The sequence below is a fragment of the Camelus bactrianus genome, chromosome 17 (genome assembly GCF_048773025.1).
Source record: "Camelus bactrianus isolate YW-2024 breed Bactrian camel chromosome 17, ASM4877302v1, whole genome shotgun sequence".
Classification (NCBI taxonomy): Eukaryota; Metazoa; Chordata; class Mammalia; order Artiodactyla; family Camelidae; genus Camelus; species Camelus bactrianus.
In genome coordinates this window covers 30,226,782-30,254,088 of record NC_133555.1, presented here as the reverse complement: position 1 = coordinate 30,254,088, position 27,307 = coordinate 30,226,782, and the positions used below count along the sequence as shown (strand labels likewise).

Below are 27,307 nucleotides of genomic sequence, written 5' to 3'. Positions count from 1 at the left end.
TAGGTGCTACTGCATGGTGCTCACCTGTGCTTTACTATATCACCTCTATCTGGGACATGAAGTGGCTGCAGTAGGCAGTGAAGGCAATGTGGTAAGAGGGACAGAGCTTGGGCTTCAGAGTTGAGACTTAGTTTTGAAACCTAGTTTGGCCGCATACAATGGCATGTATTGGGATGAACTGCTTGAGTCTGCGCATCAGCCAGCAGCTGTGAATTGTGTGCAGTCACATCACCCTCAGGGCCCCTGTCAGGGGGCCAGTGGTAGGATATGAAAGCAGGGATGCTATTTGAAGAGTGACCAGCACGGACAGGCTCTAAGAATGCTGTTGCTGTGTCTGCATGGCCTCTCCGGGCCCTGAGCAGTGTGTGTCATCATGGGACCCTATTTCCAGGCAGCCTTCTACATGGGCATGACACCTACTTTTAGTCACTGGGCAGAGGGCATGGGTGTCAAAATGACACTGGTCTTGCAGAGGAGATTGCTTGATTAGTGTCCTGACTGCTTCTGATGAGACTGGGAGCAAAAAGGCATGACAGCAGGGCACCATGATTTATAGCTTCAGATTTTAAAAAGACCTAAAAAGGAAGGGGAAAAGAAAGAGAATAATAAATTCCTGAAAACAGAGGTTGTTTATTCATTGAACTATCCCCGGTGCCTAGGACAGTACCTGGCAAATAGTACTTTAAATCCTTGTTGAATGAGTAACACTGGCAGCTGCTTTCTATAGAGCGCCACTGCCAAGTGTCCCATGTCAGTGATCTCATTGGGTCTTCACCTTGGCTCTTTACCATGTGGTATGGAGACATTGGCACCAGGAGGAGGTAGACACTACTGACTTGAGGTCATACAGCTAGAGAAAGTGGCACAGTGAGGACTCAGAAACTGTTCAGGTTTCCCTTGTCCTGTATCCTGAGCAGAAGTGAAGAAAACAGTTGAGCCACTCAGCCATCTTACTGTGAAACTGTGTGGCCTCGGGCACAGCTATTTGAAGGAGATTTTCAGATAGAAATATAGATTTCCAAATCAAGAGAAAAGTTAACTTTAGTTACCAGTCTTATTGTGAATATGCAAATATAGCTTGATCCCCACACATCCTGAAGCATTTACAGATAAGAAGCAGCTCATTTGGGACTATCTTTCTTATTAATCTTTAATTACTCATTACAGAAGTATCAGAAATTTGCATAATAAGAAGAGCTAACTAATTACATTGTGAATCCTTTATCAGGCAGGATTTATTGTTCTGTTAACAAAACCAATCGATTGAAATAATCTCTGTTAAGTTCATTAAGATATACAAACAGTGTCAACTCAATAATGAAGAGAGGGTGATTAAGATAATTAAAAGTAGACATGCCAGTTGTTATAGAACAGTTAAGGAAAAAAGTATTTTTTAACCCCAAATTGGCCCTTTATATAAAGAAACCCATTAGAGGGCCCATTAACCCTCACTGTACATCTGTTTGTTAGCTTTCAACATAAATGATCAGCTTCAAGACTATTTATATAATTATTTCAAAAACTAGAAAGATACTCTGAACTTTTTAATTTGAAGCCTCTGTATTAAAATCATGAACTCTATTCTCTTAATGGGTAAGGGTATAGATCAAATATGTTTGTGAATTTGTATTAAAAGCCCGAGGTCATAAAAGGAACCACTAATTAGTGGTAACTTTTACACATTGATTCTTTTAATATAGGCAACATATGTAACAATTTTAAACAATTCAGAAATGTTCCCATTCCCTTTCCATTTGGCACATATCCTTCCAAATTTTTCTGTATATATGAACACATGTTTTTCCCCACAAAAATAGAATTCTATTTTACAGAATATTCAGCACTTGCTTCTATACTAGTATCAAGTGTATCTGAAGAACAAAGCATTCCATTCCCTATAGTTGGTGTTAATTTTTTAACCAGTCCCCCTTTGCTGGACATTATGCTGATACTAATCTCTTCTACTCAAGAGTGCTACAATGAATGGACTCATGCATATATTTTTGCAGGGTAAGGTGTGCTTCTATTGAATAAAATCTAGAAGTGAAATTGCTACACCAAAGGGTATGCATGAGGTTAGGTATTATCAGAATGTCCACTAAATACGGTTTAATAGTTACACATTTAGAATCTGTATTAGTCAGCTCCATCTGCCATAACAAAATACCACAGATTAGGTGGCTTAAATAACAGATATTTGTTTTCTCTCAGTTCTAGAGGCTAGAAAGTCTAAGGTCAAGGTCTGGCAGGGCTTGGTTTCTGGTGAGGATTCTCTTTCTTGCTTGCACACAGCCACCTTCTTGCTGTGTGTTCAATGGCATTTTCTCTGTGTGCTCATGCAGGTAGAAAGAGAAAGAGAACAAACTCTCTCACGTCTCCTCTTATCAGGGTACAGTCTTATCATGAGAGCCCCACCTTCATAACTTCACCTAACCCTAATTACCTCCCAAAGGTCCATCTCCAAATATCACCACATTGGATGGTAGGGCTTCAACAAATGGATTTATGGAGGTGATGCAAACATTCAGGGCAATATTTTGAGAGTCCTCAATAGTAGATTTGTAATTGATAAATCTTTATTTGTGTTTTCTTCAATCATCTCTTCAAACCCTAAGTGTGTTTCACCTGTTTTGCCGTGCCAAATTATGTTGTTGGGTTTTTCCTCCCATCTCCTCCTATTCCCACAGTGGCAAAATTGCTCTAGTAATACGGTGTATGTTTTTCCTCTCTGTTTAAAATGGTCACTTACCTCTGTCTAGAGGGGTCCCCACTGCAGGCTCTTGGAAGTGCAGGGAGCTGGAATATTTGGAATTCCATCCAGTATGCTCTGCAAATCTGTTTGAGTGCATTGTTCTTGTTGGATGGATTCCATTTACGGGAGGACATTATCATTTCACCCTTCATTACACTGTCAGCTTTCTCTTGCTTGCTAGGTAGATGTTTGAGGAGACATTTTAGTGTTTTAGAGAGAAAGTAAAGAATACCATCTTTATTTTCAATGTTGGAAGCCCTTGTGCATTGTAGGTTTTTTTGTTTGTACAAATCTAATTCATCATTGCCATTTGATTTTCAGTGCCATATGGGGAAGGGAGGAAGGAGATTTAAGTAGTGGAAAAGGCTTTCCTTGCCCATTCCAGCCATTTTTGCATATTTACATGGTTGTATTAAGTTCATTGCTAAGTACATCTTATATATTATACAGAAGATTTTCCAATCCAGATCTTTCTAGAGAATAAACATGAGAAGATAATATTAAAAATTGTTTTAGTTTCCATGGGCAGGGTATTGCAAAATCTAAGACCGATGAACTAAATGATTGAATTATGAAAGGATAGTTGAAATATGAGAGTGATTTTGTGCAGTTGAAGTTAAAATTTAAGGTCAAACCACTGGTGCATGAGGAGAGATGTCTCTGACAAAGGAATAGCCATATTTTTCTGATTCACTTTGAAGTCTATAATTCCAAGCCATGCATTAAATTAACAATATTATCATAAAAATGAGGGTGCTAATTCTGTTCCATGCTGAAATTTGAAAAATGATTTTACGGAAGCCTAAGCCATGCATTAAATGAACACAGTATTGACTGGGCTGATATTGTTAAATCAGTTTAAATGCCCCCTGTAGCCCGTGTTTGTGCAGAGTTGAATAAAGAAGAGCATCGTTTGTTAGTTCAACCCAGAACTTTCTGGTGCCCTGGTTTTAATTTGCAGAATTTTCTTTAGAACCATTTCTCCAGTGCTTTTCCTGCTGTGGATTTTCCCTTTAAAGTAATCGATTCCGTATTAAAAATATAAGGATGGTATTTTCTTTTGGTGCTCATTTGTTCTGTACTGCTAATTATGTCCAGTCGTGTTTCAAATTACACAAGAATCTTTTGTAATGCAAAAGATCCCCAGGATGCCTCGTGTCGGTGAAAATATTGTGAGTTCATCTGCTTCATTACATAATCCCTACACATTTTCATTCTAAAGGTTATTTAATCAAAAGTGCACCAATAAAACCATAAAATATTTAATGGAGTTCCAGCAATTCTACATAAGCTTCTTGCATTATATGAGCATGTCAGCATTTCAGTTCTATTGGTTTTTCATGGAAATTAGGATTCTCTAAAATGTACCTGTTTACTTCCTTTACCTTTTGTTTATTATCTGTTTTTTGAAGAGGATAGAGATTCTCATCATACTATTTTCTTTATTGTTTTGTCTTTGTGTCAACTATTTTTTTGTCTTGGCTTTGTTCCTAGTCTTTTCCATGTAGTTTTGCCTTTCATTTCTTTGTTCTAGTTGTTTATTCATTCAGCAAATACTATTGAGTGTAAAGAATTAAGTAATGGGGCTGCTTTTATAAATAAAGAAGACAGGTTGTCTTCCTGCATGGACTTTGAGGTTTTGTGTATGTGTGTTGGATGTGGACGCAACCAGGAAACGGGTGCTCACAGTAAAGTGTGGACAGTGCAGTCTCAGAGAGAGTCAGTGGGGGAGGCTGTGGGGGAGGCTGGGACAGCACAGAGCAGAGGCATGCAGCCAACTGGGGGCTCAGTGATGGCTTCTTGGAAGAAGTGATGATGAAATGAGCACTTTAAGAGAGGTGGTCGTTAGCCAGATGTATGCAATGTGGTAGGGCAGGAAAAAGGAGAATGAACAATTGAGGAAAGTACTGTTTTTCAGGTGGTAGTACATCCTCTCCAACCCACCGGAAGTACAGGCTTGGTTGGATTGACCGAAAGGAAATCAGAGTCTGGACATACTGGAGTAGGGGTGAATGTGGGAGGCAGAGAAAGCAGGTGAGTGGGGTAATGAGTAAAAGAGTGATGGAGACTGGATTGAGAGTGTTAGTCAAGTAAGTCTGCTCAACCACATAGAGGAACTGGGACATTCCCTGGAGGCAGTGGAAGACATGGAGGGAGTCTCAGTGGCAGGATGATGTGTTCACAGGTTCCCTAAAGTCTCTCTCTTCTTAATGAGGTCTTCCTTCATTCTCTTTTATAGACAACTGATGATCTTCTTCTGTTAGGCCTGAAGGCTGCATTGCTTTCACTAATCAACTTCAGCTTCCAATATTAAGCAGGGTTCAGAATTCCCAGCATCATCCAGAGCCCCACAGTCAGCTGTCCTTGGCTCTCCAGTTTCTGGGCTGAGTTTTACCGGAAACAGTGTGTGACACAATTCTACCTCGATGCCAAAGCTTGCATGAATCTTAGTCTGTGAGCCCAGCCCATTAGTTCTTCATTTTTAGATCCTTCTCTCAAAAGTTCTGACCATTCGTTGAATTTAAACTTAAAACTTGTCTTTCCTCTTTTAGATCATCATTAAAAATCCCATTGAGGATTTTACTGTGTTTTTAAAATGCAAGATGTTGGGAATGCTTCCAGAGATTTGGCAAAAGGAAGGAAAAGGCAGATGGTGTTGTGTCCCTTGCTGTCAGAGAGTAGAGTTTGGTGGTTGGCATGCATGAAGACAGTAGCCTAACATGTGAAGATCATGGGTTTCCCTTGAACCTGATTGTTTGTTTGTTTGTTTGTTTTTGTTTTTTTTGAATGGGGACCCTTGTAGCATTACAGATAAGCAGTTTTTATCATGAAAAGGAAAAGCAGACATCGTCTTCAGACATAATGAACATATTCTTTTACTAAAAAAAGCAAGAAAAAGTGGTACATGTTCATGCCACAGTGATGATCATGTGCAAATTTAGCCAGTGTTTTATGTTCCTGGTACATAGCAGATGCTTAGTTAATATTCGGTGAGCAAACAAAGGAACAAAGGTTTCATGGCATATACATTCCTGGGAAGAGATTTGGCAGTAGGTTGGCTGCACTGTCTGCGTTGGCCCCCAGTCTGCCAAAGACTCAGGTCACTGGGAGGGTTCAGAGTGTGGCACAGGGTAGGGTAGTGTGCAGCCACGCAATGCAATAGTTTCTGTCCTGGGTATTTAGAGTCACGTGTGCCTACTGGAGTAACACTTCTCTACAGTGAATGGGAATGCAGAGTCTGTGCTCTCTGCAGAAGATTGGAGCATGTGAGCCCTGTTTCTAAGAGTGCCATCATCCCACCATCCCCTTCCTACTTAGCAAGTACCAGCTCTAATGGAGGATACATTTGTCAGTCTTTCTCTCTGTGTACCACACATCATACCCACATATGTATTTTCTTTTCTTCCCTGTGAAGTGCACCCACACACTTTCTTTCTCTTTCTTACATGTGGGCTCTGTGTTGACTGTTTACTGAACTATTTCATTTCATCCTTACAGTGAGTTCATGAGAGAGATGCAGTTATAATCCCCATCTCCACAACATGAATACTGATGCTCAAAGAGCAGAGATGCTTTGGCCAAGATCAACCAGCTAGTGTGTGTCAGAGCTGGGATTTGAACCCACCTATCTGCCCCAGTTGCTTTAGCTCTACTGCCCCACCCTTGTGTGGATCAGAGGAGGAAAGTGAACCAGACAGGAGAAAGGAAGAAGGAAGCTGTCAGTGACTGAGGCCCTGAGTCTGTGTGGAAGCTTCTAAGCTCTTTAAGAGGTACACATTCTTTGTCCTTTTCCTCACCACATGGTTGGTGGGCTGACTGGACTAAATCTAGGGCTGCTGGGTTCTCTCCTATCCTGCTAAGAGACTCTTCCCATTTCCCAGAAACTTGCAGGAAGGGCTAAACACTTTGGGGAGAGTGGAGGGTGGTTGAGTGCCTCCCTGGGGTTCACTCCTGGTATTGGGAGGGAGCAAAAGCAAATGGTAGAAGAAAACTGCATCTGGCTATTGATGATATGCATTGCATCCTTTTCTGTTAGACTGTTGATATCTAATTATTTAAATACGGATGGAGAATTGAAGAAGATCACTGTATCTTAGACTAGATCTTAGGTTGTAAATTGACTTGGCCATCTCACATCATTGTTTCACAAAGTAGAAATCTAGGGGACATCCATTAAAATGCAAAAACTGAAAGGTTTCCAAATGGAGAGTTGCTGAGAATTTGGAAGCAGTTCCACAGGCAGGGTGCCCTTGATGTCCCCCTGGGAAGGAACTCTGGGAGCATGCACAGCCCGTGGGCCTCCTTGGCACAGCTGCCTGGTGTGCACCATTCCCTCACACAGACGGCTGAGCCCTGCTCCCTTTGGTGATACAGACCAGATTGCTCAGCATAGCTTTGTCCTGATGCAGTCAAGGGAAATTAGTTAACTGCAAGCTTGGATGATGCCACTAACAAGCTGGCGGGGGTTCAGAAGAGCAGATTCCTCCACTGTGGCCATGGCTCACACAGCGACGGTGAGCATGGTTTTGATTACTGCATATGTTCCTCCCTGATGAGGGCAAGAACTTCTTGGTCTTTACTTTTAAGCCACCTCTACAGTCCCCTACATGTATAGGCCTTTACATTAGCAAAATAGTTTCAGGTATTTTGCCTCATTGGGTCCTCACAAGGGTCCCTGGAGGGTAAACAGAAGATGAATTAGCAATTCTTATGTATAGAAATCTGCAATCAGAGAGGTTTAGTGACCTCCCCAAGGTCACACAGTGAGTGTATGGCAGAGGTGGTACTTGGGCTTAAGTTTCCTGACTCCCACCCCAGACTACAGAACTTGTATTAGGCAGAATGTAGATAAATTTTAAAAATTTACCTGAAAAAATGGAGTTGAAAAGTTTTGGGCTGCAAGTTATAGAAGAACAGACTAAAAGCTGCTCCAGTATCTAGCTTGGAGGAGGGCAGCTGCTATTTTGGTACAGTGGTTCAACAGTGTCATCAAGGACCCATACTGGCTCCATCTTTCTGCTCTGTCTTCCTTGATCCTTGCTCACCATTCTTAATCATGTTGCCTCATGGTTGCAAAAGGGCTGCTGCAGCTCTGCAATAGCATCCCAAGAGGGAAGGATGGCAGTGGATGTAGAAGAGTTTTCCTTCAATGGTAAGAAAAAAATTTCATTGAAACTGCCCAGGAAACTATCCCTTATGTCACTGGCTGGGGATGGGTCACTTGACCCCATAGCCTGCAAAACAGGCTATGAAAGCATGTGCCTAGCAGAGGGAAACCAGATAGCTGTGATTGGCTAAGACTGATTATGCTTCAGGAATAAAAGGAATTAGGCTATAAGAATGGGCATATTATTACCCTGAACCAAATCAGTCAATGAGGGAGGTGGAGGAGAGGGAAAATGGCTGTATTTTTTTTTCCCCCCAGCAACTTCTGGTGTCAGTTCTATATGGACTGAGAATTTTGGAGAAGCTCTTCTTCAGATTAGGCTGTGCAGTTGCTTCCTGAATTCTGAGATGACATTCCATATGTTGACTTAAATTTGCACTCCCATTTGTCAACAGCTGATTTCAGAACTGCATAAATACATATTTTCTCCATGGTTTGTCTAGCTCCAAGACCACTGAACTATAATTTTTCAGATGCTTTTGTATGACTAAAAACAAAGATTGAAGAGGGTGCAAAAGTCAGAATGATTGGAAATATAATCTAGGGGGCCAGAGAGGAGAAACTGGGGGCTCTGAGGTCCTGAGGTCAGTGGCTTGGAGGTCATACTGCTTGGGTGTGAATCTAGACTTCACCTTATGTATTCCCGGGTGACTTTGGGCAAGTTGATCCTCTGTACTCTGCCTCTGTTTCCCCATCTGTAAAGGGGGAGTAACTGGAAGTACTTACCACATGAGGTTGAGATATCCAGTGAATGAAGTCTAGCCTGTGTCTAGATGAAGGAGATGCTCACTAACGGTTAGTTGTGGATGTTAGTGTCATCACTACCCCTACATGCTACTAAGCATCTCAGCAGGTGAAACCTGATGCATCTCAGTCATTGTTGCAGGAGCTGCTGGTCTGGTCCTCTTCAGTCTGTCCCTGTAGTGTGTCCAGAGTATTTGTCCCAAGCTGATCTTTTTATTTCACACACTTCTCTGCTCATAGCCCTCCATGCTTCTTACAGCTTAAAGTCCAGACTCCTTAGCCAGACTTTGGTCTAGAGCTGGGCTTATGAGAGATGGTTCTGGTCCTTCCCTCTAGAGCTCTGGGATGGGCCTTTGGTCCCTGAAGTGGAAATACCACAACACTTTCATTGAACATACTGTTCTTGGGCACCTACTTATGGGCTCAGCCCTGTTCTTGTCATAGGGAACACACTGAGGAACCAGACATGGACTCTAATGATGTAGTCCTGCCTTGTGGCGAGGGATCCAGGCACAAGGCATTATAAATTGGGAGTAGACAGGAGAGGAGCCTTTCTTGTGACAGAGACTGCTTCCCAGAGTAGGCAGGAATGAGTTGGCCCAGAGACTGAACAGGAATCAGCTGGGAGATTCTATAGCGAGGGCTCCAGGCAGAAGGCCCAGTGGTAGAAGCCCTGAAGGAAAAGATGAGCCATCCCAGAGGACAGGAAGGGAATTAAGGCTGGTCGGTGCTAAGTTTATGGGGAGGGCTAATGAGTAAACATGCTAGAAAAGTCAATAGGGCCAAATGTCTAGAGCCCTGTCAATACCTGGGAAAGTTCATCTGCAGAGCAATAGGGAGTTCTGAATGGTGTTGACAACAGTGGGTATGATTAGATTTGTGTTTTGGAAGGTCCCAGTCTAGCTACAGTGCAGAGAACTGGGCTTGATGAAAGAAATGAAGATAAGAACACTCACATTTCCTCTTCCCAGCTTTGGACAAAAACAAAGGGTCATAATCTGGGTATTCTGGCATCAAAAATGATGGGAAGGCTGGCATTGCCGTACGTGGAAGGTGATGTCACTGTGTGTGGACAGTGCTGTGACCAACACCTGCACAGCCCCACAAAGAGGGAACATCAAGGCCTTTCCTTTCCAACATTCTGTCCCCTCACTCACATGTGACCCAAACGTGGGTGCCTTGGTTCTGTGAAACCAAGGACAGGCGCTGGAGCCATATCCACCCAAGTGTGGGATGCTCTTTAGATCTCACCTATATCATACACTGCCCAGGGAACCCCCGTGTTTGGAGCTACCCAGGAAGGATTATCAGTTAACTATATACACCTTGAACACTGCCATACACCAACATGTGCTCTGTAAGTTTCCCTCTCAAGAAAAGAATAAAGTGTGTCTTTGGCACTTAAGCATGATTTTGAATAGGGGCACCATTGAGAAAGTTACCTTATGTAAATGAATTGAGCCTGTGATTGTGCTGCTTTTTTGTTTTGGTGTGTGTATCCTTAAATTATCCCTTCAAATACTTAGTTGTTTCCTCTTGGCTGTTTCTTCCCTTTGCAGTATAACGAGGAGCTTCACTATGTAGAACCTTGCCTGAATGGAACGTTGGTGCAAGCCGACAGGACAAACAAGGAGGTAGGACCTGCCACTGAGTGGGTGCATCAGGGGTCATGGCACACCGTCTCCCTCACAGTGATCACTTACAATAATTCTGTCCTAGTTTTTAGAAACTCATCAAATGTACTGCCCTTTCATTGAGGGCTTTAGAACCCCAGTGTGTAGAACATTTATGAAGAGGCACAAATAAAATCACGGCAGTAAAATACTTATATTGAGTTCAGATGCTCACTAGTTCTGAAACAATTGCATTTATTTTCTTTTTCTTTTGCTCTAAGCACATCCTGTGCTGTGTTTTTCACCCATATGGACACCATTGAAAGAATATGACTCTTGCTGAGATTTCAAAGAAAATTGAACCCACTTGTTGTATCTCTTCTTGCACTTAATACTATTGCTTAAATAACTGTTGGGGTAACTTGACTCTGGGATTAGAAGGTAAGCTTTACAAGGATAGGGACAATGTCACTCTCTGCTGTATCCTCAATCCTCTGAGCATTGCCTGCTCCGTAAATATATTGCCTGGAACAAAAGAAAAATATGTTAACGGAGGAACTTAGGAAATGGTTACAAATTTCCCTTCCCTTTCCAATTCTAGGAAAATTTCCAGAATAGATTACTATAAAATAAATCCTGTTTCCCTTTGCATACCCTTAAGTCTGTTAATACAACCACCATAGCCACCATCAGTCACCCCTACAGGGCCAGGTGGCAGTTTAGGTTGAAGGTGTAGCTGTGGCTGCAACAGTATCACATCTCCTGGGACTCATAGCTGCCATTACTCATGTTGTTTTGTTGTGCATGCCATGTGGGCATTATAAAATAATACTCCTCCCCTGGAGAGCAGACCCCTATGATGTGGCTGAGGACAGTGGCCAAGGTAGGCTCTGTGACATGCTATACATGTGCTGGGGAGAACCTCCTGGCCCAAAGGGGCAGGGAGTGGCATTGGTGCTAACTTAGGTGCAGGTGGTAGAAGCACTTGGTTTGGGCACCTCTAAGAGAGTGAACAGAGGACTGGGAGAAATTCATTATAACTGGAACACAGAGTGAGAAGGAAAAATTATACTATCCAAGGTACAGATAATATCCAAGGTACAGCTTGAGAGGAAAGCAACACCATAATCAGTTTCACTTTTAGAAGAGAGAAACAAGTACATTGTAGTCCAAAGCCAATTCCCTACAATATCTAGGGAATGTTCATGGTCATTTTCTAGGCTAAGTTAGGGAAAAATAACTTAAACCTACAGCCAAATTTCTCTAGGGATTTCCCCTTTGTTTGGGCATAGCCTGAGTCTAGATTTCACCCACTTCTTAATTTTGTAGCATTGGAATATTTCCAAGGGCCCTAATAGATATCCAGTGGTGGTGCATACAACATTAAATAGAAAAGTTGCTTAAAATGATCAGGGCCTTCCTTTAAGTGGCTTCCTAAATGAACAAGGGCAGTGTGATATTTGGAGATAAGAAGTCTTATGAATGAAACAAATTGTTAGAGAAAGTGAGTTAAGAATTTATTTTAAATTGCCTTTGAATTTATGGATATTGAAGACTGAAGTAGTTTTTATTAAAATTAATCCAGACTTTTGATTCTTCCAATATGGAGTAGCCACATTTTAATCAAATCCCTCCCTTTACAACTGAAAAACCCTGGACATAACCCAACAAACAAGTATAGGAAGACTCCTGCCTAGACTGAATGACATCGAGGTGAGTTCCCTGGGTTTCTTATTGATTCCCATATGTTCCAAGTAGAGCACTCCAGAAGCTTCCTACCTGGGCCAACAATAGGCACAGACAAAACAAACAAACAAACTTCCAAGAAAAGCTCCTAGCCAAAGGACCAGGAAAAGGATGGCCTAACAACAAAAAGCCTTTGTGACAGTACCTTTCCTACTCCAGCCAAGCACCAATGGAACAACTATTAGACCAGCCTTCCATAGTTTCCTCAGGGCTAAATAGGAAGTTGGTCTTTCACACCATCTACACCCACTTTGCTCTTGTGCCACACCTCAGCAGAGAGACTGCCTGCTAAGAAAAGAGATTAAATAGGGCCCAGAGTCTCATAGTATGTAATTCAGAATGCCCAGAATGCAACGAAATATCCCCCTTGTCATCCCAAGAACCAGAAAAATCACAACATAATTAAAAAAACAATCAACAGAAGCCAATATTGACATGAATCAGATGTTGAAATTATTAAATTGTTTCAGCAAGCAATTAGGAATTCTCTTGAAATAAATGAAAAAAATATAAAATCTCAGCAAAGAAATAGAAGTTAAAAGAGCCAAGTGGAAATTACAGAACTGAAAAATACAGTTCCCAAAATAAAAAGCTCACTGGATCAACTCAGTAGTCGAGTGGAGATGACAGCAGATAGAATCACTAAACTTCAGGACAGCTCAATAGAAATCATCCAGCCTGAACAACAGGGAGAAAATAGATTGGAACAAAATGAACAGAGTCTCAGTGACATGTGGGACAACAAAAGGGCTAGCATTCATGTCATAAAAGTCTCAAGATGAGAGTGTTGTGTTTTTCTCACTGCTCCACTGACTGGCCATTCCCCCATCTCTCTCCTTCTCCTCAGGCCTCCCTATTGCCTGAGACACAACAATATTGAAATTAGTCCAGTGAATAAGCCTACAGTAGCTTCTAAGTATTCAAGTGAAAGGGAGAGTCACAAGTCTCTCAACCTAAGTCAAAAGCTAAAACATGACTAAGTTTAGTAAAGAAGACATGTCAAAAGCTGAGATAGGCCAGAACTAGGCATTTTGCACCAGTTAGCCATGTTGTGAATGTAAAGGAAGAGTTCTTGGAGGAAATTAAAAGTGCTACTCCAGTGAACATATGAATGTTGAAAAACTGAAACAGCCTTATTGCTAATAGGAAGAAATTTTCAGTGGTCTGGAGAGATTAAACCAGCCACAACATTCCCTTAAGCCAAAGCCTAATCCAGAGCAAAGCCCTAACTCTCTTCAATTCTGTGAAGGCTGAGAAGTGAAGAAGCTGCAAAAGAGAAGTTTGAAGCTAGCAGAGGCTGGTTCATGAGGTTTAAGGAAGGAAACCGTATCCGTAAAATAAAAGTGAAAATTGAAAACACAGTGCTGAGGTAGAAGCTACAGCAAGTTATCCAGAAGATTTAGGTAAGATCATTTAATGGAGCCACTACACTTAAACTACAGATTTTCAAAGTACATGAAACAGCCTTGTCTTAGAAGATGATTCATTTAGGACTTTCATAGCTAGAGAGGAGAAGTCAAGGCTTGGCTTTAAAACTACAAAGGACAGGATGATTCTCTTGTTAGGGGCTAATGCAGCTGGTGACTTTAAGTTGAAGCTAATGCTAATTTTCATTCTGAAAATCCTGGGACCCTTAAGAGTTATGCTATATCTTCTCTCTCTGCCTGTGCTCTATAAATGGAACAACGAAGCCTGGGGAGCAGCACATCTGTTGACAATATGGGTTACTGAATATTTGAAACCCACTGTTGAGACCTACTGCTCAGAAATATATTGCTTTCAAAATACTACTGCTCATTGACAATGCACTTGGTTACCCAAGAGCTCTGATGAAGACGTACAATGAGATTAATGTTATGTCATGACTGCTAATACAAGGTCCATTCTGCAGCTTATGGATCAAGGAGTAATTTTGACTTTCAAGCCTTAATATTTAAGCAATACTTTTCATAAGGCTGTAGCTACCGTAGATGGTGATTCCTCTGATGGATCTGGGCAAAGTAAATTGAAAACCTTCTGAGAAGGATTTACTATTCTAGATGCCATTAAAAGCATTTGTGATTCATGGGAAGAGCTTAAAATATCTACATTCACAGGAATTTGGAAAAAGTTGATTCCAACCCTCATGGGTGACTTTGAAGAGTTCAAGACTTTAGTGGAAGACGTAACTACAGATGTGGTAGAACAGCAAGAAAACTAGAATTAGAAGTGGAGCCTGAAGATGTGACTAAATTGCTGCAATCTCATGATAAAACATTAACAGATGAGGAGTTGCTTTTTATGGATGAGTAAAGAAAGTGGTTTCTTGAGATGGAATCTGCTTCTGGTGAAGATGCTGTGAAGATTGTGGAAAGGACAACAAATGATTTAGAATATTACATAAACTTAGTTGATGAAAGCAGTCTTAGAGTTTGAGAGGATTGGCACGAATTTTGAAAGATGTTCTATCATGGGTAAAATATCAAACAGCACTGCATGCTACAGAGAACTTGTTTGTGAAAGGAAGAGTCAATCGATGTGGCAGACTTCACTGTTGTGTTATTTTAAGAAATTACCACAACCACCCCAACCTTCAGGCAACCACAACTCTGATCAGTCAGCAGCCATCAAGGCATCAGCATCGAGGCAAGACCCTTCACTAGAAAAAAGTTTATGATTCCCTAAAGGCTCATGATACTTAGCATCTTTTAGCAGTAAAGGATTTTTAATTAAGGTATGTACATTGGGGTTTTTTTTTAGACACATTGCTATTGCACACTAAATATACTACTGTATAGTATAAACAAAACTTTTATGTGCACTGGGAAACCAAAAAATTTGTATGACTTCCTTTATTGTGATATTCACTTTATTCTAGTGGTCTGGAACTGAACCTGCAGTATCTCTGTGGCATACCTGTAAACTGGAACAGGAAAACAGTAGAGAAAAATCAATGACACCAAAAGCTAGTTCTTTAAAAAAAAGTTAGTAAAACTGACGAACCCCTATCAAGACTGATAAAAAAGAAAAGAAGCAGCCACAAACCGCCAATACCAGGAATGAAACGGAATGTTACTACAGAACTGTAGTCATTAAAAGGATAGTAAGGGAATATTAGAAAGAAGTTCCCACTCTTGAATTTGACAACTTAGAAAAAGTGGATCAAGTCCCCGAAAACTACAAGCTTCCAAATCCAAACAAGAAAAAAAAAAAAGATAATCTGAATAGTCCTATAAACATGAAAGAAATTGAAGTTATAATTTAAAATTTCCAAAAAGAAATCTCAAGTTTCAGGTGATTTCACTGAAGAGTTCTACCTGTTAAAGAAGAATTAATACCAAATTTACAGAATCTCTTCCAGAAAAATAGGAGGGAAATCCTCCCCAACTCACTTTGTGAGGCTAGTAGGTCCCTGATAAACCAGACGAAGACAGTAAAGAAAAAGAAACCTACTGGCCAATATCCCTTATGAACTTATAGCGAGAATCTTCAACAAAATTTTTGCACATCAAATCCAACAATATGTATCCACTACTACCAAGTAGGATTTATTCCAGATATGCAAGGCTGATTTGACATCAGTGTCACATCAATCAATGTAATTCATTATATCAGTAGGCTAAAGATGAAAAATCATATGATCATATCAACTCAGAAAAAGCATTTGATAAAATCCAGTGCACATTCTTGATTAAAAAAATTCAGCAAAATAAAAGAAGAGATAACCTCCTCAAATTGATAAAGACCATGTAAAAAAACCTAAGCTAACATCAAACTTAACAGTGAAAATTTGAAACCTTTTCCTCTTAAGGTTGGGACAATGTAAATAAGTCCACATTTGCCACTCTCATTCAATAGTGCTGTAAGTTCTAGCCAGTGCAGTAAACCTAGGAAAAGAAGTAAAGAATGTCCAGGTCAGAAAGGAAGAAATTAAACTCATCCTATTTTCAGATGATACAATTGTATATGTAGAAAATCCCAGAGAACCTACCAAAAACAAAAAAACAAACAAAAAAACCCCTCCGAACTCCCAGAACTAATAAATAAGTCCAAAGTCACATATACAAGATGAATACCCCAAACCACTTTCTTATATATCAACAATGAACACACAGAAACCAAAACTTAAAAATCAATACCATTTATAATTGCTCCAAAGGCATAAACTGAATAAAACATGCATAGGCTCTGTATGATGAAAATGACAAAATGCTCATGAGAGAAATCAAAGAAGACCTAAATAAAAGAAAGGACTTACCGTGTTCATGAATGGGAGGACTAAACATATCAATTCTCTTCACGTTGATCTGTAAGTTTAATACAATTCCTATCAATTCCAGCAAGGTTTTTGTAGACACAGACAAGGGTTTTCTAAAATTTATATAGGAAAGCACAGGACCTAGAATAGTAAATAATCTTGAAAAAGAATGAAGTAGGAGGAATCAATTTACCCAATGTTAATGCCTATTATATAGTTACAGTAATCAATACAGTGTGATATTGGTGGAGGAGTAGACACATAGATCAATGGCATAGAAGAAAGAACATGGAGATATACCTGTACAAATATGCTCAACTGAATTTTTACAAAGGTGCAAACACAATTCAATGGAGGAAGGGTATTCTTTTCAACAAATAGTTTACCAAAGCAATTGAATATCCATAAGTAAAAACAAACAAAAATTTTAAACCTTGACCTAAATATTACAACTTAAACAAAATTTAATTCAAATGGGTCAAAAACTTAAATGTAAAATGTACAACTATGACACCCTCTGAAAAAACAAGAAAAAATCTTGAAAATCTTCAGAATATGGCTAAAGAGTTCTTAGACTTGACACCAAAAGCACAATCTATAAAAGGAAAATTTGATAAAATGGATCTTATTAAAATTTGAAAAACACTTTTTTCAATATAAAAGACCCTGCTGAAAGGATGAAAAGATATGTGATTTTCAAATATCTTTTTTCAAGCTATAACTGGAAACTATCAATATGTGTATACTAATTATATGCAAACCACATATCAGTAACATATAAAGAATACATAAATAACTCAAACTCAACAATAAAAACAATCCAATTAGAAAATGGGCAAAATACATGGAGAGACATTTTATTGAAGAGGCTATAAAGGTGTCAAGTAAGTACAAGAAAAGATATTTAACATCATTAGCTAGGGAAATGGAAATTGAAATCCCAATTAGATATCACTACATAACCTATCAGAATGGCTAGAATAAAAATAATTTAAAAATAAAATAATAAGACCTACCAAATGCTGTTTAGGGTGTGGAGAAATTGGATCATTCCTAACATACATTGCTCATAGGAATTTAAAATGATATAGCTACTCTGAAGAACATTTGTCATTTTCTCATAAAACTAAGCATACAATTATGATATAATCCAGTAGTTGCACTCTTGGGCATTTATCTCAGATAAATGAAGACTTATGTTTACACAAAAACCTGTATACAGATGTTCATAGCAGCCTTATTTGTGAAAGCCCAAAACTGGGAACAATCTAGATAATCTTCAGTAGATGAATGGATAAGCAAACTGTGATATATCTATACCATGGAATACTACTTAGCAATTAAAAAAGAGAACTATTGGTACACACAATAACTTGGATGAGTCTTTGACTGTTTGGGGAATTATCCTGAGTGGAAAAAGCCAATCCCAAAATAATATATACTCTATTATTTCATTCATATAACATTCTTGAAATGACAAAATTTATGGAAGTGGAGATTAGTGGTTGCCAGAGGTTCAGGGTGGGAGTGGGGAGAGGTCCATGATAAAAGGTCAGCATGAGGAATTTTTGTTGTGATGCAACTGGTCTGTATCTTTACTGTATCAATGTTAATACCCTGGTTGTGATATAATGTCACAGATATTATATATATCACTATATACTATAGTTTTGCATCATGTCATTGGAGAATACTAGGTAAAAGGCATTTCTCTGTGCTGTTTCTGACAACTGCATGTGGATCTATACTTACCTCAAAATAAAAAGTTTAATTGAAAAGTAATCTGAAGTATAGAAGGAAATCTTAAAAGGGGGCTTTATCAAATTAGTATGAATAGTTGAAGAAAGTGTGTTAGGTTGCTTTAGTTGTCTAACAAGGTGCTGATTGTAGTTCAGTTTCTAATGGCAAGGCGTTTCAGTCTTCTTACCTTATTTTTTTGAAGAAAAATCTCAGAAGACAAAGCATTTATCTTTGATTGGAATTTTGGGATGTTTTAAGATAAAGATGAGCTTCTTTGGCTAATTTGAGCCAAATTTCATTTTTATCATCAAATAGAATGTTAGGCCATGTACATTCAGGACTCACACAGTGGATGTGATTGAGACTAGAAAATTCATATAAAGCAAAATGATAATTTACATCAGCTCACCTAACTGCAAGGTCCTGGGGGTGGAAAAGGCTGTACTCAAGGCTTCGAAAAGGAATCATCCGTCTTCTCCTCAGCGCCTCACCTATGTGTCTTTGGTGGACTCTGATTCTGCAAGGTCAGCCACCCATTCTGGATCCGTAATTGCATCTCAAGTGAGTGGAGCAGCCCAGCCAGCAGGCTGGTCTCAGTGTCTGCTGCTGTGGCTAGGAGGCAGGCCTGTGTAGGGTAGATCTGCTTGGTTTTCTGGGAAGAAAAGACTGGGCAACAAGGCCAGTACCTATGAGTCTGATGCTCAGTAGAAGCATGAAGGAAAAAGAAGGAGTGAAGGAAGGAAGGGAGGAAGGAAGGAAGGAAGGAAGGAAGGAAAGAAGGAAGGAAAGAAAGAATAGATGAGCCACCTGAGATAGGATTCTGGTTAAAAAAATTTTTTTTTTCATTTCGGTGGAAGATCCACGAAACATTGAAAACAAAAGCATGAAACTCATGCTTTAATATAATCAGGACAATCTGAACTCGGTTGTGGGTGAAATTATCTGATTCCAGGATTGGCAATCCTCAATACTCTGTCTAGATCAGGCCAAATCCCCTGAATGGCAGCTTTGAAGCCATTTTTTCATGTTCTTTGTGAAATGAGGTTGGAGATTTATGACCTTCTATATAAACCTGTGTACACCTGGCAATGTGCATATTGATGCCAGCCTCCATTCTGTGAGCCCAGTAATTCTTACTAACATGTGCTAAATCCCTTGAGATGTTCCACACTTCATGCAGAATATCCATATACATCCTAACAAGTTGTCATGACAGCCAAATAACTGAGATTATTTCTTACCTTTTCATACTATGATGATTTCCCTGGTGGCCATTGTAATGCTACTTCCAGTGAATGAAAGGGTATGAAAAGGCTTCTCTACAAGGTGACATCTGGGATTATTATGTCATGTACCTTTAGTCCAATGACACCTAACTCTGGTTTCACAGTATTCAGGTGACCCGAAAAATCAAAACTGGATCGTTTTAATTAAAACAGTTTTTGATAAAATTCATTTTAAAAATTTGAAAGAGGAGTGAGAGAATGTCTTGAAATAAAAGAAAAGGTTAGGATAAAAATGCTGGCCTTGGTCAGACTAAATTTTTCCGGTTCACAGATTTCCTGTGATTTTGCTTGACATGGCCTGTGACACATCATCCTGGAACAAGTGCTCTTGAGGTTCTGTTAAGTTTTGGTCTTTGTGTTTTAAAGGTATTGTTTACTGTCTGGAGAGAATTTTGCTTTGCTTCTTTATTTACCAAATAACTGAAATATTTTTTCTTTAAGGAAAGAGAAACCATGACAAATTGGGTGAGCCTGGAGCTTAAGTATAGAATTCAAATGAGTAAACTACTCATCCTAATCTACTTCAGACCTTCTAAACCATTCATCAGACCTTAAAATGAACCTCCTGTGGTCTCTCTGAGGGGAGAGGGAAATATGAGTGCTATGATTTTTCTCTGGTTTTATAATGAAGATGTACTGAAATCCACTGAATTTCATGGCTCTGTTTAAGATTCATTTGTGAGTATTTGTCACAAAATCAATCAGTCTTAGAAACCCATGCCACTCTCATCTTCCTCTGCAGTTTTGATCTTTTCCCATGGGATCAGGAGAGACTGAACTTCCGTGAATTAACAAAAATATACATCGAAGTTGCTGGATTTTCCCCAGTATTGTTTCTTTCAGCCTGAACTTTATCAAAAGAGGCATCCTGGATTCTAAAATTTTCCTCTTCCCATGGCTTTATGGATATCCAATTATAGATGGGTGTACATGGTACAGATTTGCCAGTGATATGGGAGTGAGGGCTATGATATGAATTGTAAGCAGAAAGTAGCCCATCTTCACATTGGTGATCGTTGCCCACTCAAACACCAAGGGAGACAAAATTTCAGAGAGAGCAAACACTAACCCCCTTTTATTCAAATCAAAAGTAATGAAAGGTAGGAAGAATTGCATTGCTTTAAATATGTCTCACTTACATTAAAAATAACTTACACAGAGAAAGTTTGGGAATAGCATAAATGTAAGTAAATTCTTTTAGATCCAGTGTAACTTAACACAATGCAGCTCTAAATAAGAATAAGGTAGGTTTATGTATATTACCACAACATAGTGACAATGGATATAGTTAGATGAACTACAGGCATGTTGTTGTACAGCAGATCTCTAGAACTTACTTATCTTGGAATATTGAATTATTGGGCCTCTTCTTATCAGGTCTTCCATGGTATGCCTCCTGTTTATCTATCCATTCTCCTCTTGCTTTTATGACATTTCCCTTCAACTCCTCTTCTCCATCATCTCTGTCTTTTTCTGTCCCTCCTTCCTTCCCTCTTCCTTTCTGATCCAGCCATATTTAAATTCCTATATTCTAGAGGTCATTGTGTACCCTCTTAAAACCAGATCTTACGTGTGTTCTGTTTCTCCTGTCTGGAACATATGACTGCTTTCTTTCCTATTCTCCCACATCTTTTTTGCCCAATTAACTTTTTCTTCCTCTGATCTCAGGTAAAATAAATTCCCTTTAGGAAACGTTCCCTTCGTACCTAGGAAAGGACTCAGTGCCCTCTGTGGTTTCCCACAGAGGATGTGTGGTGACCTGATTTCTCTCTACCTTCCCCACTGGCCAGAGTCTCCGGGTTGGTGCTGTATTCACCGCTGCTTCTACTACATCCAGTATAGGGCTGTCCATAAAGAGCACTGAATAAAGGAAGGAAAGAGCACATCAGATCAAGTTAGTCTCCTGTTCAAAGCCCTCCCAAGTTTTCCCATTTCACCTCGAATGAAATCTAACCTCCTTTTCAGTGACTACAAAGCCTTGGGTGATATCACCCTGTTGGCCACTCCACGTTCTCCAACTCTTCTGGGCTTACAGTCTGTTTCTTTGTCATCTTGCTCTGCTCCATGTCCATTCCCACCTCCGTAGGGCCTCAGCACCAACCCCTCCTCCTGGAAGAAGTAGAAGCACTCCTTTTTGGTTAGATCTCAGCCCAAAAGTCACCTTCCCTGACCCCCTCCACCATGTCACTCTGCTCTGACTCGTGAGCCCTTGTGACAGATGTTCCTTTCTTTTTATTTACTTGTTCATTTGTCTGTCTCTTACCTATGACCTGAAAGGCCTCTGTGTGGACACTTACACTCTGCATTTTATCACTGCTGCATCTCTTAGAAGGAGCCCTTGCCCATCAGATGTGCTCAGGTATTACTAACTAAATAGGTGAATGAATAGAGAAAGGAATATTTGTTTTTCTCATTCTGCTGTAGTTTAAGATTAAGTTAGGTCTGAAAGTGAAAGAAAAAAGTAGAGGTAGGCAAACTGACAGCTGAAAAATGGGAGCTGATAGCGTGATGCTGGGGGAAAAGACCAAAAATGGTTTAGATAAAACAGCTGGGAGTACATAAGCAATACCTTGGGGCATCTAGGATTTTGATGAGTTACAGCAACATAGCTGTATTCACCAGACTGTTCATTAGGACAATTTTGAGTCATTGGGGTGAATTTAAATTTGGATTGATAGTCTTTATCTTGGACATAAAGAGGTGGAAATGCCTAATGGTTAAGAACTAGGTTAACATATCTGTTGAGTCCTGTCCATGGTGACCAGCTGAGGGGCAGTGTGTGTGTCACCTCACCTCTGCAAGCTGCCCTTTCTTTCCCATCTGCCAAGTGAGCATCCACTGTTCCCTTCCTCCTGTATGAGGACTCTGGGAAGGTTTAATAGGAGAACAGCATTAGGGCATTTTGCAATGCCAGCATCTTAACAAATTTGAGTAATTGATTATTTACTTAAGTAATAATGATTATTAGTGATTTCTCAAGAAGATTTTCTGCCCCAAATGGTAACATATAGAAAGATAGAGTTTATAAAGGATAAACTGCAGTTTTCAGAACAAGCCACTTTCCAGAGCATCTCTCCAAGAGAGACCAATCCTTCTGCATGAAGTTCTTTTGTGCATACATACAACCAAGCTATCTAACTTTTGCCATTTTTAATGGAAACATTCAAACCATTAAGCTAGAGTGTTCTGTCCATGATTTCACAAATATTTAGTTAACAATAATGGGGATTGTACCTTATAATGTGGCACAGAAGTAGGTCAGCACTTGGATGCACGCATATGTCCTTGGCCATCAATAGATATTAACAACCTCTGAGTAAAATGTGACTGACCCAGAGCATCTGAGCTACCCTAGAGACCACTCCAGAGACTTGTTAGAATAATACTGTCCATGACTGTAGTCTAGGTGTTGGGCCATCATCTAAAGTCCAGAAACTCCTGTCTTACACTTAAGACGTGTTATTTTTATGGCAGGCGCCTCTGACAGGAAGATAGAAAAGAAAGTACACATGGCAAGAAGTCCTACTGCGTATTGTGAAATCCTGCCCTACTGAGTGGCTTGCAGGTGCAGCCACCTTAGCTGTTCTATTCGAAACCAACTAGAACATTGTCAATGTCGGGGTAATGGGAACTCAGTCATGCCTTCCTCACACCTGGGTTGTGACTCCCTGCTTTCCAAAGCCTCGTCATCTCTCTTCTTTCACTGAGTGATCACTGACTCTGGGAGTGGAAGTCATTCCCTGAGATTACATGTTTTATATTGGACAAAATGAATCCAGGGTGACTTGCTCAGAATAAAAAGCTATTGGTAGCAACCATATTAAATGGCTATTTTTGTAGATCAAAAAATGGTCTGATAGTTCAGTGTTTCTCTTAGGTAGTATGGCCAGTCCATGTGAATTGGGAGGTGATCTCAGATGTAACCCATTAGCCTCTGTGCTCCCAATAAGTTGTACTGCTAATTCAATTAATATCACAATTAATTGTATTAATTAACTGTACAAGAGCCTACAAGCAAATAAAGTGACTAATTAATAAGAAAAAAAAAACAAATACAACCTGGCAGTCAGAACAATGGGCTTTCGTATGAGGATTACCCCAGCAGTGTGGGAAGACAGCCCTGTAGCCTGCCCTCTGACTTTATTTCTGAGGGGTTAAACCTGTTACTTTTGCCAAACGTGGTTAAAATGAGCTATGAGAAACCCCTGAAGGTTTTAATGCCGCATGACTTCACTCTGTGCTTGTTCCTTAGGTCTGGTCTGGATGCCAGGCCATCCAAGCATTAACTAGCACACTGGCCACATGGGCAGAGCTGGGGGACAGGAGGGAGCTGCCAGGGTCTCTGCCTCAGCTGCCATCACAGCCTGGGGAGGACCATCCAGATGCCAGGCCCAAATCTTCTGTTCTGCCTGCCAAGATGAAGGCGGCATGAGCCAGCTGGCACGGGCTGTACATAGCCCTCGAGTTTGCGGTCAGTTAGTTGCCAGAAACACTTTAGGATCAGGGGTTGACGCTGAAGGCATTTCCCAGGAAAGTACTGTTGTCTGACCTGAACCTTGCCAGTCCTGCATCTTCAAGCAGTGTCTGAGGCAGGCTGTCCCCTCCCTGGGGTAGTGAGGTACAGTGGCATGCTTGGGTAGAAGACCGGAAAACTAATGGAAGGAAGCCCTTACAGCCTTGCTCCCTCCATTTCCGGTCCCCGAGCTCTCTTTACACATTATTTGCGCCCTGTTGCTAATTCAAGAGCAGTCTCCTCTCCATTAAACTCTTTCAGTGTACAAAGTGGAAGATATTTCCACTTGTGAAGCTGCCTCTTGTTTATCTTTAGAGAGAGATGTTCTATCTGTAACACTTAAAAGATTTGCTTTGGTGAAGTGTCTGTTCAGATTTTTTTTTTTTTTTAACATTTCTTAATTGGATTGTTTTCTTATTGAGTTTTGAGTGTTCTTTATATATTTTGGATTCAAGTCTTTCATCATATATATTCTTTGCGAGTATTTTTCCTCCCAGCGCGCGAGTTGTCTTTTCATTATTTCATTGGTATCTTTCAAAGAGAAGAAATTTTTTTTTATTTGGACCAAGATACACAGATAGCAAATAAGCATATGAAAAGACACTCTATATCTTTAGTCCATTAGTGAGATGCAAATTAAAATCACAATGAGCTATCACTACACACTTACTAGAATGGCTGAAATGTAAAAGACTGATCACATCAAGTGTTAGTAAGGATGCAGAGGAATTGGAGCACTCATCCACTGTTGACAGGAATGTAAAATGGTACAACCAATTTAGACAAGAGTTTGTCACTTTCTTAAAAAGTTAAACATACACATGCCATATGATGTAGCATTCTACTTATCCAAGAGAAAAGAAAGCATACGTCCATGTAAAGACTTAAACATGAATTTATTTGCAGCAGCTTTATTTGTAAATATTCCAAACTGTAAACAACCCCAGTGTCCATCTATAGGTTCTTGGATAAGCAAATTATGATATACACATACTGTGGAAAACTACCCAACAAGAAAAAGGAATGAACTACTGATAAAATAACTATACTGAAGCCACACAAAAGGAGTACATCCTATATGATTCCATTTACGTAAAACTGTAGAAAATACAAACTCACTTATAGTCACAGAAGGCACTCAGTGGGGGGGAATGGGAAGGTGGAATCATAAAGGGGCATGAGAAAACCTTTGAGGGCGATGAAAATGTTCACTATTTTGACTGAATTGGTGATGTTTCACCCGTGTATACACATGTCAAAAGTATCACATTGTAGATTTTCAATAATGCAGTTTATTGTATATCAATTATACTCGAACAAAGCTGCTGAAAAACCCTGATATTTTCAGAATCACTCAAGAATAAGGTATATGGTAAGAAAAAAGGATTTCATAACTATGTATGGTGCTGAACGTTAACTAGACTTATTGTAGTTATCATTTTGCAATATATACAAATACTGAATCATTATGGTGTACACCTGAAACTCATATAATGTTATATGTCAGTTATATCTCAATTGAAAAAAAATTGAAATTCTTCCACAAATATGGACATACTAGGAAGACGGGCTCATCCACAGCAGTGAGGCTTTATTTGTGCAATGATGCTTTCACATTAAAAAAAAAAAGCATTTTAATGTTAATGTTTCTTATTATACAAAATAATTAGGAATATGGATAAAAAAGGAATAAATTTTTTTTAGTTTCGTGTAGTCTGATTATCAGAAACAACCAACTATATTAGTATTGTGTTTATCCTGAAGGTCATCATATCAGATATATGTGCTTTAAAAAAAAAAGGAGATTGTAACTTCTTTAAGTGTCTTTTAAAATTAATAGCAAGTTGTGATAAACCTTCTAGGCCTTGAGATATTCTTTAGTATTTTAGATGGCTCCATAGCATTTCACCCAACTTGTTGTTGAAAATATAGTTTGCTTTCCTTTTTTTGATATTATAAACAATGCTGTGATGAACTTTTATGTATAAATATTTGAGTATTTGCTTGATTTATTCCTTATAATAAATTTATAGAATTGAAATTGGGTCAAACCATATTTAACTTTTGCATGCATATAAGGCTTTTTATATATACTAGTTTGTTCATTGATTCAACAAGTATTTGAATGTCTGTCTTGGGCTCATCACCATTAGGATATTAGGGGTATGAAGTGAGCAAGACAGATGAAGTCTCTTTTTGTGGAGATTTTAAGTTCAATAACACAAGCAACTGTTAGACCCAGACTTTAGACCCCAATAATACCAACGCTTACACCTTGAGCTCTCCCTATTCAGTCAGACTTTGGGATATCAACTAGGAGTCTCATGTTTCTTACATTTAAAACCAGACTTCTGGTCTTACCTCTCCAAATCGATCCTCCCCCAGTCTTCCTCATCTCAGAAAATGGCAGTTCAGGACTTCTAAGATTCAGGCCCCAGTCCTGGCATCAACCTTGTTTTTCTTCTCCTTCATAACCACCAGCAAGTCTTATCACCTCTGTTGTCACAAAGACCAGAATCTGAGCATGCTTCACATTCTTGACCATTCCTACCCTCAGCTGTTCCTTGAATTGTGAAAACAGGCTCCTAACTAGTCTCCATGCCTCCACTTTTCCCACCCCCAGCTCCTCCTGGCATCTAGTCTGTTCTCCACTAAGAGTGATATTATTTCATTTTAAAGTCAAGGTCAGACAGCACTCCTGTATTCAATGTCTTGCAGTGGCTCAGTGTCTTAGAATAAAGCTAATGAGAGCCTGCATTGCTGATTATTCCTTATCTCTCAAGCCTCATCTTTCTGTTAACTCTCACTCACCTAGTGGCTGTCACACTGGCCTCCATGCTTTTCCTTGGACCTACAGTACACACTACTACCCTAGAGTCTTGGTACTTGCATTCCTTGTATTTGGAGGAATCTGCCCAGATGGCCAGGTGACAGGCTCCTTCACACTTCAAGTATCTGCTCAAATGCTGCCTCCTCAGAGTCACCTTCTCTGACCTCTTTCTTTACAGCAATCTCAGTATCCTCTTTCCTTATGTCATATTCATCCAAAGTACATATCACTGTGGATTATGTCTTCTACTCAACCATTTATTGTCTCTCTCACACACTAGAATAAAAGCTCCACCAGGGCCTGACTCATAACAGGTACTAATAAATATCCTTTGAGTAAATCAAGCAAATATGGAAATAATGAGCTCCGTGTTGTGAAAGAATTTGACCTATATGATAAGGTGACAGAGAGAACTTGCTGGGGGTGGGTTGGTGGTCAGGGAAGGCCTCTCTGAGGAGCTGTCAGTTGAAAGGAGTCCTGTAGGAGAGAAGTCCACGTCCTGTGTCCTGTGTTGGAGGAGGGCTGAGGCTATTACATGGTCATTCTGAGGAGTTCAAGTTCCACATAAAAAGCTTCTAGAAGCCACTGGAATACTTTGTATAGGGAGGTAGCAGAGGTGATGTCCATTTTGAAAATTCCCTTTGAATGCTATGAGAATAGGCCATATCAGGTCAGAATA

General features: G+C 39.7%; 1 protein-coding gene across 1 annotated transcript in view; it reads left to right on the top strand.

The window, feature by feature from the left end:
* Positions 1 to 27,307, top strand: part of CACNA2D3 (calcium voltage-gated channel auxiliary subunit alpha2delta 3) — a 776,451-nt gene that overhangs the window by 361,149 nt on the left and 387,995 nt on the right. The window contains exon 9 of the mRNA XM_074344645.1: positions 10,223 to 10,297. Within this exon, the coding sequence (XP_074200746.1) occupies positions 10,223 to 10,297 (75 nt within the window). The remainder of the gene's footprint in view (positions 1 to 10,222; positions 10,298 to 27,307) is intronic.